The sequence below is a fragment of the Phyllobates terribilis genome, unplaced genomic scaffold (assembly GCF_046119375.1).
Source record: "Phyllobates terribilis strain yellow unplaced genomic scaffold, ASM4611937v1 Scaffold_2__4_contigs__length_985480577, whole genome shotgun sequence".
In the NCBI taxonomy this organism is placed as follows: domain Eukaryota; kingdom Metazoa; phylum Chordata; class Amphibia; order Anura; family Dendrobatidae; genus Phyllobates; species Phyllobates terribilis.
The window spans coordinates 238,585,622-238,603,030 of record NW_027362762.1 but is presented as its reverse complement, the minus strand read 5'-3'; the positions used below and the strand labels follow the sequence as shown (position 1 = coordinate 238,603,030).

The following is a 17,409-nucleotide window of genomic DNA, read 5'->3' as shown; positions in this document are numbered from 1 at the left end:
TAATGTATTTAGCCCTTTCTGCAGCCTGATTTAATTTTCCACAGTATTGGTTCCATGAATTGTGAAAAGGCCTGATGTGCTGCGCTCAGTGGGATCCGGAGCTGCGAACTGAGCGATATACATATTGCTATGCTGGAGAATCTATATTTCCGGAGCAGTATAGCTGATAACGAGCCGCTATTTAGTCGTATTGATCTGGTGGTTGTTTGCATGATATGACTATCCGTATTGTACTGTCCATGCATCTAGGAGACTGTAAAGAATCTATTATTTAGGCTCTGTCTCCTAGTTATTCTGCTTTATTTCTGCAAGCTCCAAATCCTCCTTCGTCCTGTAATGACCTCTTTACCATTGAAATATAATGAAAACTGGAAATGTGAGATTTTAATGTTCTCCCTGTTTGTGCTGTAGGTGGCTTGTATGCAGCTCATCAATGCTCTAGTAACGTCGCCTGATGATCTGGACTTCAGGCTTCACATCAGAAATGAATTTATGCGCTGCGGATTGAAGGAGATCTTGCCGGTAAGTGCCCTGTAGTCACTGTTTTTACATTAATATTTAAATTTCCACAGACCGGAGTGGAAAACGTATTTGATAAACTTCTCTTTTTGGAATAATGTAATCTCATTTGCAGAGATGAGATGTGCTTCACGTAACCCCAGCCTTCTTACTGCATACATAGCACGCTGGCCACCAAGCCTGGATTTCGGGTGTCACCTGTTTAAACATTGATTTAATGCACAAGCGCGTCGTTTTAATAGGTTTCCTAGAGGCATTAATATTCCCGAGACAGATTAAAAATGGATATTTTTAATGAATGTAGCGACTTAAAAACAATGGATGTAACATTTAAAAGGTTCACCTCAGCGATTGCGAGCAGCACCGGGAAGGTTGGTCTTTAATAAATTATACAACCCCACTAGAGATCATTTGTGGGAAAGCAGTTACTAAATTGGAGCCCGTCTTTATGATGAACGTTTTCCACATGCCTCTAGCTATATGTCTAAGCCTTATGTCTCTCCCCTGTTTCATACAGCAATTAAAAAGTATCCGCAATGATGCCCTGGACATCCAGCTGAGAGTGTTTGATGAGCACAAGGAAGAAGACATGATCGAGTTTTCTCACCGCCTGGACGATGTCCGCTTAGAAATGGAATATCCTTCATAACAAGCAATAACAGGAGCTGTAGTTTGTTTGAAACCTATAAGAATATGTAAAAGAAAGGCTCCAACCATGTAAAAAAAGCCAGTACTCCAAATATAGGAGCCAGAGAGGATCACAGACTCACAAACGTGTTGTCTGGTAAAGCAGAATTCTCATGTGGGCTTCGTTTTTGTTGTCAGTGGGAAGACCACCATTACATTAAGAAGTGGGAAGACCACCATTACATTAAGAGGCTTATAGACACATTTGAATTGGGTAGGGCAGAATTTTTTACTAGTGTGACTTTTTTAACTATAGGTATCAGCTGAATTTTTCATGCCTTTATCCACATTGAGACTCTTGTTATACAGTTTGCAACCTGCTCCAAGATTTATATTTTTTGGCTGTCTTTTCCAGTAATACATGCTGGATGTGTGATCTGTGTGTACATGAGAACTTTACAAGTTCTCATGTAACTGCACATCTTCATTCCTGGAATGATTTCCCCTTCATGTGCTTTTCTCACTATTTGCTGCTTGTTTTCTCTAACCTCCCTGAGAATATACAGGTGTTTCTCACAAAATTAGAATATCATCAAAAAGTTAATTTATTTTAGTTCTTCAATACAAAAAGTGAAACTCATATATAGAGTCATTACAAACCGAGTGATCTATTTCAAGTGTTTATTTCTGTTAATGTTGATGATAATAGCTTACAGCCAATGAAAACACGAAAGTCATTATCTCAGTAAATTAGAATAATTAACAAAAAACACCTGCAAAGGCTTCCGATGCCATTGAAAGGGCCCCTTAGTCTGTTTCAGTAGGCTCCACAATCATGGGGAAGACTGCTGACTTGACAGATGTCCAGAAGGCAGTCATTGACACACTCCACAAGGAGGGTAAGCTACAAAAGATCATTACTGAAGAAGCTGGCTGTTCACAGAGTGCTGTATCCAAGCATATTAATGGAAAGTTGAGTGGAAGGAAAAAGTGTGGTAGAAAAAGGTGCACAAGCAACCGGGATAACTGCAGCCTTGAAAGGATTGTTAAAAAGAATCTGTCACCCCCTAGGAGATATCAGACCTCTAATATGGGCATACAGGTCATAGAAAAGTAAATCTATATATACCTGTATGGCCCATAGTAGAGGTCTGCTTGCAGAGAACTGTGTTCTTATAAAATCGGTTTTCACATGCTTGGCTTCTCTGATTAGGAAGCCCAGAAATCCCCGCTTATCAGTTTATTTTGCATATTTCCCCCCTCCCCTGCATGTCACAGGGCCCTGTGACATGCACTCGTCTCACTCACTTCCCACGCATTTGCAAATCGCCGCTATCATCAAGAGCTTTTTTGTGAAAACCGATTTTTATGAAAACACATTTCTCTGCAAGCAGACCTCTACTATGGGCCATACAGGTATGTATAGATTTATTTTTCTATCACCTGTATGGCCATATTAGAGGTCTCTTGTCTGCCAGGGGGTGATAGATTCCCTTTAAGAAAAGGCCATTCAAAAATTTGTGGGAGAATCACAAGGAGTGGATTGCTGCTGGAGTCATTGCTTCAAGAGCCACCACACACAGACGTATCCAGGACTTGGTCTACAAGTGTTGCATTCCTTGTCAAGCCACTCATGACCAATAGTCAATGCCAAAAGCGTCTTACCTGGGCCAAGGAGAAAAAGACCTGGGCTGTTGCTCAGTTGTGGCACCCTGCTGTCCACAGGTACCACAGGACCCAAAAGGGTGCATGGACGGACTTCTCCACAAGAGGCCCTCATTACAAACAAACACCTCCACCTTTCCACCTCATACCACCAGAGGGAGCCTGTTAGGGATATATATATGGAGGGTGGAGCCAGGCAGTTCAGTTAGTTGTTGGAGAGCGTGCTGACGCTGAGAGCAGCGAAGATGCAGCACGTCTGCTGCTGAGTTCTGAGGGCCCCGAGTATGGCCGATGGCAAGGAGGAGAGGAGAGAGGAGTTGAATGGAGCAGAGGAGCATCATATGCTCACCCCGAAGATACAAACAGGACACCGGGTCCGCGCCTACAGGGTCCTTTATACCCAGTAGGGACCACCGGCATTCCAGGAGGACTACAAGTCCCTGGCAGACCTGATGCTAAACCCATCACAGGACCAGGAACCGCGAAGGCCCCGGCGACCAGGGATAGTGGTTGCCAGCAGAAGGTCCTACTACTGAGCGACAGGTGAAGGAACAGCACGACACATAAGCTAGGCCCAGTTGCAGGCTGGCCAGGAGCATACAGAGAGGCAGACACAAACCAGGAGGTCTTATACCCGCTCACTGGGGAGAAGTCCTGAAGTGCACCCATCCTACTGAGTACCCTGGACCGTACCTGACATCCGCACCTGTAAAGGTATTGAAGCGAATCCCCTGTCTCTGTCAATTACTCCTGCTGCGCCATCCCGCCTGCACTACAAGCCCCAGCATCACCACCCACCAAACTCCACACTGCCCCGGGGGCCCGCTCCACCTGTGGGGAGCAGAAAGACCTCAGCTGCCATCCCATCACCCCCCGGAGGTCTGCAGCAGCGCTGGTAAACCTTACCAGGTACCACAGGTGGCGTCACGAACTATTTACTTTATTTTTTATCTCTATCCAAGTTACAATCCCCTTTTTGGTTGACCACCCAGGGCCACGGACCAGGCCAGCCACTGTGACATATCCCCCCCAACATCCATAGGCCCGGCTGCCGAGTACCCCATTGCCCCGGGGGCGCGTCACAGTGGTCTAAGGTGTTGTTTTCAGATGAAAGTAAATTTTGCATTTCATTTGGAAATCAAGGTCCCAGAGTCTGGAGGAAGAGTGGAGAGGCCACAATCCAAGCTGCTTGAGGTCTAGTGTGAAGTTTCCACAATCAGTGATGGTTTGGGGAGCCATGTCATCTGCTGGTGTAGGTCCACTGTGTTTTATCAAGACCAAAGTCAGCGCAGCCGTCTACCAGGAAATTTTAAAGCACTTCATGCTTCCCTCTGCCGACAAGCTTTTTGGAGATGGAAATTTCATTCTCCAGCAGGACTTGGCACCTGTCCACACTGCCAAAAGTACCAATACCTGGTTGAAAAACGGCAGTATCACTGTGCTTGATTGGCCAGCAAACTCGCCTGACCTTAACTCCATAGAGAATCTATGGGGTATTGTCAAGAGGAAGATGAGAGACACCAGACCCAACAATGCAGACGAGCTGAAGGCGGCTATCAAAGCAACCTGGGCTTCCATAACACCTCAGCAGTGCCACAGGCTGATCGCCTCCATGCCACGCCGCATTGATGCAGTAATTGATGCAAAAGGAGCCCCGACCAAGTATTGAGTGCATTTACTGAACATGCATTTCAGATTTTAAAAACATTTTTTAAGCTGTTGTTATAAAGTATTCTAATTTACTGAGATAATGACTTTTGTGTTTTCATTGGCTGTAAGCCATAATCATCATTAAAGAAGTTGCCCGGTACTTTTTTTTAAGTTGCCCAATATATTCAGCATGTGGGCATAAGTATCTATGTAAATACCTTGCGCTGCTGATACTGCCTGTGAGCGGCGCTATCGGTGGCCGCTCACAAGCAGCACGTGACCCCCGCCTGCAGCCGGCTCTGACATCCGCTGACGTCACGACAAGTCCAGGCTGCAGCCGAGGGTCCCTCTTCCGCTTTCCACCAGTGGCTGCTGGATTGTGGGCGGGGGTTATCCTCCTGCGCCACACCCGGCATCCACCACGCACTCTCCCTCTCCCCATTCATTGGGAAAGCGTGCAGTGGATGCTGGGTGTGATGCGGGGAATAACCCCGCCCACAACCCAGCAGCCACCACGGGGACCCCAGCACTGAGTCATGCCGCACTTGTTGTGACGTCAGCGGGGGGGGGGGTCACGTGATGCCTGTGAGCGGCCACCGATAGCGCCACTCACAGGCATCATCAGCAACACAAGGTATTTACAAATATACTTATGCCCACATGCTGAATACTTTGGGCAACTTAAAAAAAAGTACCGGACAACTTCTTTAACAGAAATAAACACTTTATAAATAGATCACGGTTTGTAATGACTCTATATAATATGAGTTTCACTTTTTGTATTGAAGGACTGAAATAAATTAACTTTTTGATATCCTAATTTAGTGAGAAGCACCTGTAGATGCTTTCCCACCTCTTATCTTAAAACACTGAGAAAAGAGCGGCCGAGAGTAGAGTTCTGACGGATTTGTCTCTGATTTTACAGGCTAGATACTGTAGGTCAGTAAAGAGCTCATGCACTTTCTGCAGCTGGAAAATGATTAGACATGTTAGTGAAGACTATTTAGAAAGTTGGCTAACTTTACCTATAATATGCAAATTAATACAAAAAAAAAGATGTAAATTGAATTTAAAAAGAATGTTCTGTCAGAAAATGACCTATTATTTAAGTCAGGTTTCTGTTTACAAGTGTTTTTAAAAAATGAAATTATTTTTTTCCTTTGTATCATGATCTTCATTAAAAAAAAATAAAAAAAATTTGGAAATCTTGCATTTTTCACACTGGCTACTGGGGCTTTTTGATACTCATACTTCCTGTCATTCCAGGATGCGTTTTCACCAGGCTCCTTAAAGGGGATGTTAGGTCTAAAACTACAAGTCTGCAGTTCCTCTGTGTGAATCCTCCCATCACGCGCGCTGCACGCTGTGAGGATGTGCTGTCACTGGCAATGAGACGTCTCTTGACTGCAAGTATACGATTTGCAAACCTCTGGCCACATACTGACTAGACTATCTGGCCTCCGCACCCATCTAGTCGGCACGTGACCACATGTATGCAAATCGCCTACTTGTGGTCACCCCGCGCCAGCACCATAGAATCCTCATAACGCGTGGTGCACTCAGTGTAAGAATTTCCAAGTCTGCAGTCACACAGAATGACTGTAAATTTGTAGTTTTAGACCGGACCACCCCTCTAAGTAGAGGCAGCATTACAATGACAAGTAACATTTCTATACACAGCTGATAACACCCAATTCACCAGTCACAATAGGCAATGTCACAGCTAGCCCCTCCCTCTCCACAATGAACTCTGCACATGATCATTATATGCTTCATTGCAAAAGATAGGGTCAGAGTTGGTTCATTGCTGTTAATGTACATGTGTCATTTCCTAAAACAGGAAGTTAGTCTAAAAAAATAAAATAAAAAGCTCCAGTGGTCAATGTGAAATTTCAAGATTTCTAATATTTTTAAATAAAGATTGTATATGTGAAAAAAAAATTCCAAGAAAAACATTTACACAGAAAGTTAATTTAAGCAATGTTATTTTGTGATAATGCATTAACTAATAAAACATATGTTTGTCCCGTTCAGAGCATAAATGATGTTCCACTTACTGACGTGATTGTACCCATGTTACATAAATTCTCCCATAAATCCTTGTTAATCTTCTCTAGATTCTCATTACATGTATATCTATATGTAGTGTCGGGAAGCTGGGATATAACTGAAATATTCACAGCGAGCCTTGAGGAATTAGCAGTGAAGTGTGGAGAATAACCTTCATCACTCACTGATGGACATGTGAGACTAGTGGAGTGGGCAGAATTATTAAAAATATTTTAATATTGGGAAATTATCATATACAATTGCTGTAATGGTATATCAAATTTTTATTCCCTGCGCATAAATGTAATTATATCCCGGAGTCTGTCAGTTTTATTACCTTAACATTATAACTGATGCCAGCGATGTTTTCAGTGTGCTGTGGAGTTCTGTCAAGAACACGTATTCTGAAGGATATTTTCTTTCCATTCTTCAACATCTTCTAATAATCCGCAACGACTGTTTTGCAAGGTTAGGACATGTCTTTTCATTTGTCACCTTTTTATATTATACTTGTGTATTGTATATGGTTAGTTCTTCTGACATGACACAAAAATCTTTTATTAATATTCCAAGCAAACCCCATACTGGTTTGTATATTTCATCACCTGTGGGGCGCTGATGTCAGGGACTGTCCCTGTGCTGTTTTTTGACTCCCTGTGCTGTGTGCCGTTTGTTGCCTCGCTGTGCCGTGTGCCGTTTGTTGCCTCGCTGTGCCGTGTGCCATTTGTTGCCTCGCTGTGCCGTGTGCCGTTTGTTGCCTCGCTGTGCCGTGTGCCGTTTGTTGCCTCGCTGTGCCGTGTGCCGTTTGTTGCCTCGCTGTGCCTTGTGCCATTTGTGCCTTGCTGTGCCGTTTGTTGCCGTCTGTTGGCTCGCCGTGCGCCGTCTGTTGACTCGCCGTGCGCCGTCTGTTGACTCGCCGTGCGCCGTCTGTTGGCTCGCCGTGCGCCGTCTGTTGGCTCGCCGTGCGCCGTCTGTTGGCTCGCCGTGCGCCGTCTGTTGCCTCGCCGTGCGCCGTCTGTTGCCTCGCCATGCGCCGTCTGTTGCCTCGCCGTGCCACGTGCCGTCTGTTGCCTCTCTGTGCCGTGTGCTGCCTATTCAGACTGTCCCATAGGTGCGCTCATCAAACTCATATTTATGCCATAACTTTGTAAATTTGCAGCCAAGTACTGCAACATGCTCTCTGGTGAGATGGCAATAGGAACTCAAATTCCCACTATTCCAATGATTACCGTGGGCCCCGCTCCCCATTATTCATTAACTATTCTGTCCTTGTGTTTGATATGAGACCCTCTAATGTGTGTATTAAAGTGAACCTCCTGGCTGTCCTTTTACTGAGGCATACTAAGAAGTATATATGTGGCAGACGCCTGAAACTACTTTTTTTTGTGAAAATGGAGGTTTAAATGTAGTAAAATTGCAGGTAAGCACTTAATAAGGTGCAATAATTCTTGTACTTTAGAATTTTTATGCTATTGGCATAAATACCCATGACATTGAATTGTGAAATTATTGGTTTATTGCCTATTTGTGCAACTGCACTTTCACAACTCTTTTGACTCCTCCTAAATCTTAGTTTTGTTCAGTGGGAGCCCAGGTGCTGAGACCCCCAGTGATCACTAAAAAAAAAAAAAAAAAAAATGGTCCTGGAACTCTCATGCGAGAAGCTGGTGTCAGTTTAAAGATTGTGGGTCCGGCCTGAGTTTTAGCGATCGGGCAGAGGGTCTCTTTGAACTCTCAGTGATAAAACTTTTTAAGATGTGTTTCTTTAAAAAAAAACATTGACAGTTGTGTTTTTTTAATCAATTTTTGATACCACTGTCTAAATAATAGAAAACAAAAAACAACAACTTTCACACATAGCCACTTGATCTAATGATAGACCCCGGTACTTTTCTGTTTCCACATGGGCATCAGTAGCAGTAGACTGTTTCAGACCCCATTGAATTGTATAGAAATATTGACTTTTCACGCGCTGATTTGAACATAGTTCATTGTGATGGGTCAGGGGTGGCTTGTAAGATCATCTATTGTGAATGGTGGATCCTCTTTTGTCTGTGTATACAGGCAGGATATTTCATTGTAACTGACTCGCCCCCAGGGCTGTGGGGTACTCGGCAGCCGGGCCTTGTGGCTGCTTGCAGGGGATATCACGGTGGCTGGCCCGGTCCGTGACCCAGGGCGGTCAGTGCAAAAAGGGGATATTTATAGGGGATTTGTCGTGACGCCACCTGTGGTGTCTGGTGAGGATCACCAGCGCTGCAGCAGTCCTCTGAGGCAGATGTTAGGGCAGCTTGAGATGGAGGAGCCGGCCTCAGGGCAGTGTAGATAAATGGAGGTGCGCTGGGCGTTGTAGTGCAGGGAGGGAAACTGCACCAGCGAAAGAGAGGGACGGAGGCAGTACAGTGCAGTCATCCAAGATTTACTCACAGTTCTTAGACAGTCCACAGGTGCACTGTACTGGGGCAAGCCTCCCGCGTCGCACTGCGTTCACTGGGCTGGGGTTCAGTCCTCCCTGAGGCAGCTCGGGTGTACCTGCCGGAACCCCACTTTCTTATGTACCTCTCCAGACCGACTTCACGCTGGGTCTTACTCCCTCCTGCCCTGCGCTTCCCACTGTGAATCCTGTTCAGGTGCTCTGATGTTCCCCCTGTCCGTCGGAGTTACACAGACCTGCTTGACCTTACTTGGATTGGAGTGGGGATTTGGCTACTGGCTATAAAAGCCAGAAGCCTCCGGTTTTTCCAGCCGAGGCTTGAAGCTGCACAACTGGGCCGGGGGCCAGTCCCCTTCTTGCAGCCTAGATCCTCCTGACACCTGGCAGGTTCGGGGTGTATGGGTGCCGCCTGCACTCGCCGTACCCCCTAGGATCCCTTCTGCAGAGCGGAGCTTACTCCCTGCTCCCCTCCTGGGCCTCTGAGACTAGGCCCTGCTTGGGGAGCAGAGCTCTGGCTGAGACTCTGCTCCCTGACAGTCCCTTCTGTCTGATCTGCCACCCTAAGATGGCTTCCCTTTATATCTCTCCTATGATGGTGCTTCCTCTATTCCTCTAACTACTTCCTCCACCCACACCCACTACTGGTTCCCCCTACCTTTGGTTCCCCCCACTCCAGCCATGGTCAGGGCTCAGCAGCTGCACTCTCCATGTTGCCCCTCCAGCTGGCCTGGAGCAGTGTAGTGTTGGATGCAGGTGTTTGGGGTTCCGTGCAGCACTCCCTCCTTACCTGAGTGAAGGGAGGCACCACACCTCTGAGTGAGGTGCAGTACCTCTGTGGCGACTGAACCCTCAGGGGCGCCACATAACCGTCTCTGTGATGGTAATGAGACTGCTGAATACTCACGTGGTCAGGAAATGTATTATAAGTGACCAGTGCGAAAATTACAAGATTTCTGAGATTGTTTTTAAGGGAACCTGTCTGGTCCTCTTATTGTGCCAAGCTACCACCATAATGTTTAATGTGCCTATGGCTACATTCCAATAAAGTAATTTATGTGCCTCACTAAGGTTTGTAGCTTTTAAAAAATGCACTTTTATTGCACAGCTCATACTGTCTGCAACGCTGACATCCCATTGGTAGCGCTGCAGCCAATCAGTGAGCTTCTTGACTTCGCTCATATAAATGACATGCACCACTCAGAGCTGCTGAGTGTAGTCATTGGCTGCAGGGCTGTCGATGTCAGTGCTTCAGACAATCACACTCGGAGCAGCAGTGGAGACAGCGTTGGACCCAGGGAGGGGGAATAAAACAAACTGCAGCCGAGGGACAACTGTAAATCCCCTTTAAACAATGTCACATTCTGATGATACATTCACTTTGCCTCAGTTCTGTAGAATTAAGTGATTGTCTCTTTATAAGTGATATATCTTCTACTGCTGCTTCACGTCTTTACTGCACAGACATTACTGTGTTTATAGGGAACGTTCCCGCCGCCCCCTGCGATCTCTTGTGATGTGATCAGGTTCCTCACCGGTCCCACCACGTGCTCCCTTACAGATATTACATAAATTATAGGAACGTGATTGCAGTACAGTGAGGCACAAGAACCGCTATTAGGTGGAATTATTTGGATTACGTGTATGTAAATAAGCGGCAGCAGTGTTATCCTCCTCTCCAATGGTTTATTCTCCATCTTTGAGCATTTAATTTGGAGTTCATTGGTTATGTCAATGTAATAAATAGATTTAATCCTGTTATCACAAATATTTGTCATTATGACGCCGTTTCCTCTGGTTTTGCTGCTATCACTAATAATCGACACGCGGGATTGAACATGCTCTCCATATTTGCCTTTCATTACTCCTGGTTTTGCAAAGGACGGTTTGCATAATTACTTTGGTTGCCATAATGCATGCACGAGTACATAATGCTGGAATAATCTGGAAATAAAGTTAAAGCAATTCCCTTCACGGCAGCAGATAAATGCCACGCTTACCGAGAGGCTTACAGTAATACATGGCTTCTTATTGTATAGTGTGTATTGTGTGCTAAGCACCTGTGACCCGTCACTTCTGACGACGAGACGACGCTCCATTTCTGCAGTTTAGAGGGATCTTTAGGAGGATTAATTGCAATGTGTTTGCTGCATGCAGATTTTACTGATCATAAGAGCCGGGAGAATGGCGTGTTGTGGCATCAGAATGAAATGATTCTTCACAATGTAGTGCTTTATTGGATTATCCACTTCTTATCTGGATAATTTATTCCAGCAGCCGCCGCACCATTTTTAATAATTTCACAAGAGTATTGATTGATTTTTCTGCCGTTTGTTTCTACGCCTGTTGATGAGGTGACCACTCGCAGCCGGGTTTCCTCATATCTAATATTTTAGGAAGTGCTGGTTCTTGTCCCATCTGTAGAGCTTGTTCATGGAGCACCGTACTCCTCAGTTTTCCTTCCATGTTTCACAGGGACTAATGTAGTTTCTCTGGGTGGATACTATTCTAAAGCAGTTAGAGACTTGTTACATTGTTTCTAGAATTAGAATTAGAGATAATGTAATAAGTCTTGGTCAAAAATTAGTCAAAAATTGATACTCTCTCCTCCTAAAGTAAGAATGAAAACCTCCCAATTATTGGATTAGATCTTCATTCTTCCTTTTGGAGGAAAAAAGCACTAACTTATGGTGTTGCACTTAGTAACATGGTGCTATAAGAGAGTTATGGCGCCCTGCCAGGGGTTTATACCCCATGCATATAATTTGTCACACTCTGCAGACTTAGAGTCAATCAAGCACGTCTGCGCAAAGGTTTTTTGTTTTTTCCCTCACTTATCCGGCCATCTGAGTTTCTTTTTCTCCGGCGTGGTACAGAAACTCTGGCAGAGATCTGATGACGGAGTTGATCCCATAGATTTCTAAGGTATTATTTCCATTCATCCAGAACATCATTGCCTCTCATCAGTTAATGCTCCGGATTGGAGCTAGAGCTGAATCAGAAGGCGCTGCATGCCGAGTTTTCTGATCCGGCTACAGATGTTTGACTGGTGCAAAAAGTGCACGGCTTTGCCTTTTATGATTGGCTTGGGCATAAAAACAAAAAACTTATCTGAGACCACTGACATATGGAAACAAGGCATAACATAATATAGCTTAAAGGGAACCTACCGGGAGAAAATGATCTTTATTCCTCATGGGAGCCCCCAGCTACAGTCAGGCGTGCAGCTACAACCACCACTCAGTAAGGGCGCCCCAGCACTAGAATTGACAGCTTACTCGGCAGCGCATGTGTTTAGGGCGAACTGTCAGAGTACCGGGGCGTGCTTACTGTACCCGCCCCAGCCACGCCTCTGACTGATAGATGGCAGCTCCCGGGAGGAATAAGGTTAATTTCCTCTGGGTGGCCCAAAAGCATTGTAACTCTCTTTCCCTGCAAATTAACCCTATATCTGCAGGTTGATAGTGTTTTGCGACATGATAGGTTCCCTTTAAAGAATAGCCTTTTGTCTTATTTAATTTTTTAAGAAATAAATGGTACATGTGAAAATAAACTTTGTAATATTTATTTTTAGAGAAATCCATTTCTTTCTCTTACTGGATGGATCTTTCATTCTCAAAATTCTCAGTTGACGGGTGAAATGTTTGATTTTTCCATTACTGAAAGAAGAAATGACAGTTGGTGCTCATAAAGTTCTATGGAACTTGCAGTAGAATTGTCTGTCTCTATCCTCCCCTCTCTATAGAATGTTAAAAGCACCACCTGCCATCTCCTATGTCAGTAATGTGAAATGTGTCTTCACTGAATACAGATTTTACCCATGACTTAAGTGAAAGATCACTACAGGAGGAGAAAGAAGCAGAATTCCCTGATAAGATATATTACAAACTTTCTCATTTTCATGTGTACTATTGATTTATTTAATAAAAACTAAACTGGCGGTTACTCTTAACACGGTAGTTGAACATGACTTCTTTTTCCAGAAGCTGTAGCCCGGGGAATTCTAGCACAAAAAGGACTGAACTTCTACTCCACAATGTGAATGATGCTGAGTGTTAAAATGCAAAATAAAAATGTAACCGTAAAGGGCTGCTTTTTGAGAAAACGGTTTACATTTTTTTTTCATTCATATGTTTTATTTTTTGAGTATTGGTGTATTTGAACAAATATAAAACAAAGCTATAACAGGTTATATATAAGGATTTCTGTTAGAGAATCTGTCAGCAGGTTTTGATGTGTCACTTAATAGGCTGTGTGCTGTTAACTTATAATGAAGGTTTTATCACCAGGTGATTATCATTGCTGTGACTAGCTGGCACATACTAAGTTGTCCGACTCTGCCCCTCTTGTGATAAGCAGCTCACTGTCCATAGACAATGTACACAGAGAGCCTGGTGTGGGTGGGGTTCGCTTTCTCAGCTCTGCTTCATGCTACATAAGAACTCTGATTGTGTCACATCCACTGCACCCAGTAAACTAAGTGATACATCGCTGGAATCAGGGTCTCCTTGCCTATATCAGGCTGCTTTCAGATGAGCTAACAAAAACCTGCCTCCAGATTCTCTTTAAGCCAAGCATATTATATCACCAAGTTCTAGCATTTCTGTAACTTATTTATGAGGCATGCATTCATGTTGGGGTTATCCCAATGCTACAGGCTGTGTCGGTAAACGTCTTAAACATTTTTCAAATGATGATTAGTTTTCTTTTGTTTATATTATATGTCTAAGAAAATAATGAAGTCACAGTTCTGATCTTGAAACTAGCGCCAGATTATCAGATTCTGGATGTCAAAAGAATTGTACTGTGTGTTGTATATTAACGGGATTGTCCCTCGACTGCCATTTAGTATTTTTCCATGGGATAAGTGAGAAATAGCTGATTACTGAGGAATTCTATCACTGGGACCAACCCTGATCACTAGACTGCAGGTCCTGGTTCGGGTGGTCCCTGCCATTTTCATCACTGTAGGGAGGAATTTCTATGGATTTGTGGTCACGCATGCCCCCTGCACCATTTCCATCAGTCCCATTCATATTGCATAATACGACACCGCACATGTTGGACCACCACTCCATTCAAACCCCCCCTCACTGCGGTTTATCATTGCTGGACCCCGTACCCCCTTATTTAATGATCAGAGGGTTATCCCAGCAATTGTGTTTATTATCTATTGTGTGGATAGGTGTCATTTGTGGGAAAACATTCAAGGGCCTGCGATTATTGATTTATTGAATGGTGTTGTAGATTTATGATTAGTCTTATTGTATTATTGCTGTTTGTATACACTCATTTACATGTGTAAGATTTTGATCTCCCCCAGTAAGTTCTTTTTTCTCCACTTTCTATGCTCTCATTTAACCATGCTTTTCTGTTGTCCCCTAAGACCACAATATTTCAAAATCCTAGAAGAGTGTGTCTCCCAGGTAGTGCTGCATCGTAGCGGTGTGGACCCTGACTTCACGTACAGGAGAAGATTAGATGTGGATTTCAGTTACTTGCTAGGTAAGTGTTACATCAATGGCTCAGCTGGAATATCGCAGCTCTGACAGCTGCTGCTCCGCAGCTTAGATTTCTAACTGGAGCCTTGTCTATTTCTTATTTTTATAGACGTCTGTATAGACAAAGCTAAGACAGAAGAATATGAAGAAAGATACCTGGAGATGACCAAAAAAGTGTGTAGCATTTTGTGTATATACGTAAAGAGTGGAAAATAAGAGGCAACTGCTGTGCCCTACGCTACATGAGCCGAAATAATGAATATGCGGCTACCTGCTGCCTCCAATGTGGACTATTTAGAGGAGCTTTCTAAAGAAATGGGCTGAAATAATAGTTATAGTCGGCAGGTTAGAGCGCTCGTATATGGAAAATGGTGAAAGGTGCCCCCCGAGTCATTTCTCTGCAGAGAAGCAGTCCCATAGCCTGAAGCTCCCAGCGCCATGTTATATATTGAGAATTGGGTGTTTCGGTTAATGTGTTGGGAGCAGCCCGCAGGCTCAGACCTCTTTGCTCCAGCTCCTCCTCACATCCATTGTGCACATAGTCCCCTAGTTAAGTGAATTAGATGGACCCCAGTGATCAAACATTCATTAACTATTACATTGATAAGGAGATAAAAAAGACCCCCTTTATTTCTGTCTTGCTATAAATTTTCCCTTTAGACCATTACCCTTCATAATAGGTGTTTATGGTAACAAAACTGTAATTTTCAAGTTTTTCATCCTTTTTTCTTAAATCTGATATTCATTAAAGGAGTTTTCCACTGTCACAAAATGGACCCCCAACACTTGCAATTAGGTCAAATAATAAAGCAAATGGAACCCTCCCTCCGGATCCAGCACTGACTCTCTGCTGCTGGTCTTTGTGTTTCGGATGCAGTGGTGACGTTACACCTACAGCGCACATCACCGCTGCAGACAGTTACGTTCAGCGGCTCTGCCCACTTAAATGGCACAAGCCCCCGACCTCCGCGATTGGCTGCCACACTGATGCCTGCTGTCCACATGACGTCACCGTGATAGCCAAACAGATGGTACTGGATCTGCGAGGAGGGCGAGTACTATTATTTTATATGACTGCAAGCAATTGGGAGTTACTTTATTGAAAAACAGAAAACCCCTTCAAGGATCAACTTTGAAAACCACATATTAATGGTTCCCATAAAACTAAAATAACCCTAAACAACAAAATGTAATTATTCTCACATGCACACGTTAAGTATTTGCAGACATTTCTGCATCAAAACTGTGTCTGTTGGCAGAAAAATACGCTGCATAACAAGCGCCAGTTTTTGCGTTAGTTTTTGATGCTTTTAATTCATTCTCAGAATGGGTGAAAAACACTGAAAGAACTGACATGCCGGAGATTTGAAAGTGCTTCAAATCAAGAAAAAATAAGCAGAAATCTCATTCACTGCACATATGTGAAACCCCCCCAAAAAAGCGCAAGAACACGACTTGGGAAAATATCCCGAGGGTGCAAATTAGATTTTTTTTCTATTTATAGTACCAGCAAAAGTTGTGAGATTTCAGAAATCTCATGCACATGCTTTTTATTGTATTCCTGATTGAATTTGAGAACTGCAGCTTTTTTTTTAATCTGCCGCATGTCAATTCTTTCAGCATTTTTTCTGCGTTTTTGGTTAATAAAGCTAACTTTATTAAATGTACGGTAGAGAAGTCGCACTTATTCCGCACAAAAAATTATGCAAAAGCGCAGCGTTTTTACTGCCAAAAGTGCAGGTTTTGGCTGCAGAAAAACTCCATAGCCTAATGGTGGGTGCAGTGTCACTGATTGACAGGTGGGAGTCATTGGATGTCTGATCACATGAATTCATAAGCTGAGAATATTTCAAATTTACTCCACCGGACATACAACTTCTGCACCAGGCAAGTACATACTGTACCGGACAAGCATGCACTGCTCTGGACATGCATGCACATACTGCGCTGGACATGAACACGCTGCACCGGGCATGCACATAGCGCGCTGGACGTGAACGCGCTGTGCCGGGCACGCACATACTGCGCTGGACGTGAACGCGCTGCGCCGGGCACGCACATACTGCGCTGGACGTGAACGCGCTGCGCCGGGCATGCACATAGCGCGCTGGACGTGAACGCGCTGCGCCGGGCACGCACATACTGCGCTGGACGTGAACGCGCTGCGCCGGGCACGCACATACTGCGCTGGACGTGAACGCGCTGTGCCGGGCACGCACATACTGCGCTGGACGTGAACGCGCTGCGCCGGGCATGCACATACTGCGCTGGACGTGAACGCGCTGTGCCGGGCACGCACATACTGCGCTGGACGTGAACGCGCTGCGCCGGGCACGCACATACTGCGCTGGACGTGAACGCGCTGTGCCGGGCACGCACATACTGCGCTGGACGTGAACGCGCTGCGCCGGGCATGCACATAGCGCGCTGGACGTGAACGCGCTGCGCCGGGCACGCACATACTGCGCCATTTCCATCACTAGAGAGGTTACAATATTTCTTTGCTATTTCATGGCTGACATGTTTTAGGGCATTTCCTCACCAAATCTTTGACTGCCTCCTTAGTGCAATTCTTTATTTTTTTTTTTAATTAAAGACACAAACTAGTGAGTGGTGAAGAATGAGATTGTTTACTGTTTTGGGAAAACGAATATATGCACCATACATTATTTTATCTGCCATCCAGGCATACGTAGCATAATAACCTTCCCATGAAACATTCGCTTGAACCTCCGTCTATCATATCCAATTTACTTTCATCCTAAGAAATAAACACAGTATGGATTTCTCAGTCTTTGGCATTTCAGTTCTTTCAATTCCCATGTATCTTGGAAACTCTGCAGGATATGTCTTTTCTCAACAATGAGACAGTAATGCAGTGAAACCTCTTCATTATTGGAGATTTATTTTTACAATATGTGACTTAATCTCTTCTGTTTTTAATCTGTCTGTATGATTCAGAATGTC

General features: G+C 44.4%; 1 protein-coding gene across 4 annotated transcripts in view; it reads left to right on the top strand.

The window, feature by feature from the left end:
• DIAPH3 (diaphanous related formin 3) overlaps positions 1 to 17,409 on the top strand; it is an 801,864-nt gene that overhangs the window by 347,774 nt on the left and 436,681 nt on the right. For all 4 annotated transcript variants that reach the window (XM_073663944.1, XM_073663945.1, XM_073663943.1 and 1 more), the window contains 5 exons: positions 412 to 522; positions 1,037 to 1,155; positions 6,862 to 6,978; positions 14,328 to 14,446; positions 14,552 to 14,616. In XM_073663944.1, coding sequence (XP_073520045.1) covers positions 412 to 522; positions 1,037 to 1,155; positions 6,862 to 6,978; positions 14,328 to 14,446; positions 14,552 to 14,616 — 531 coding nt within the window. The remainder of the gene's footprint in view (positions 1 to 411; positions 523 to 1,036; positions 1,156 to 6,861; positions 6,979 to 14,327; positions 14,447 to 14,551; positions 14,617 to 17,409) is intronic.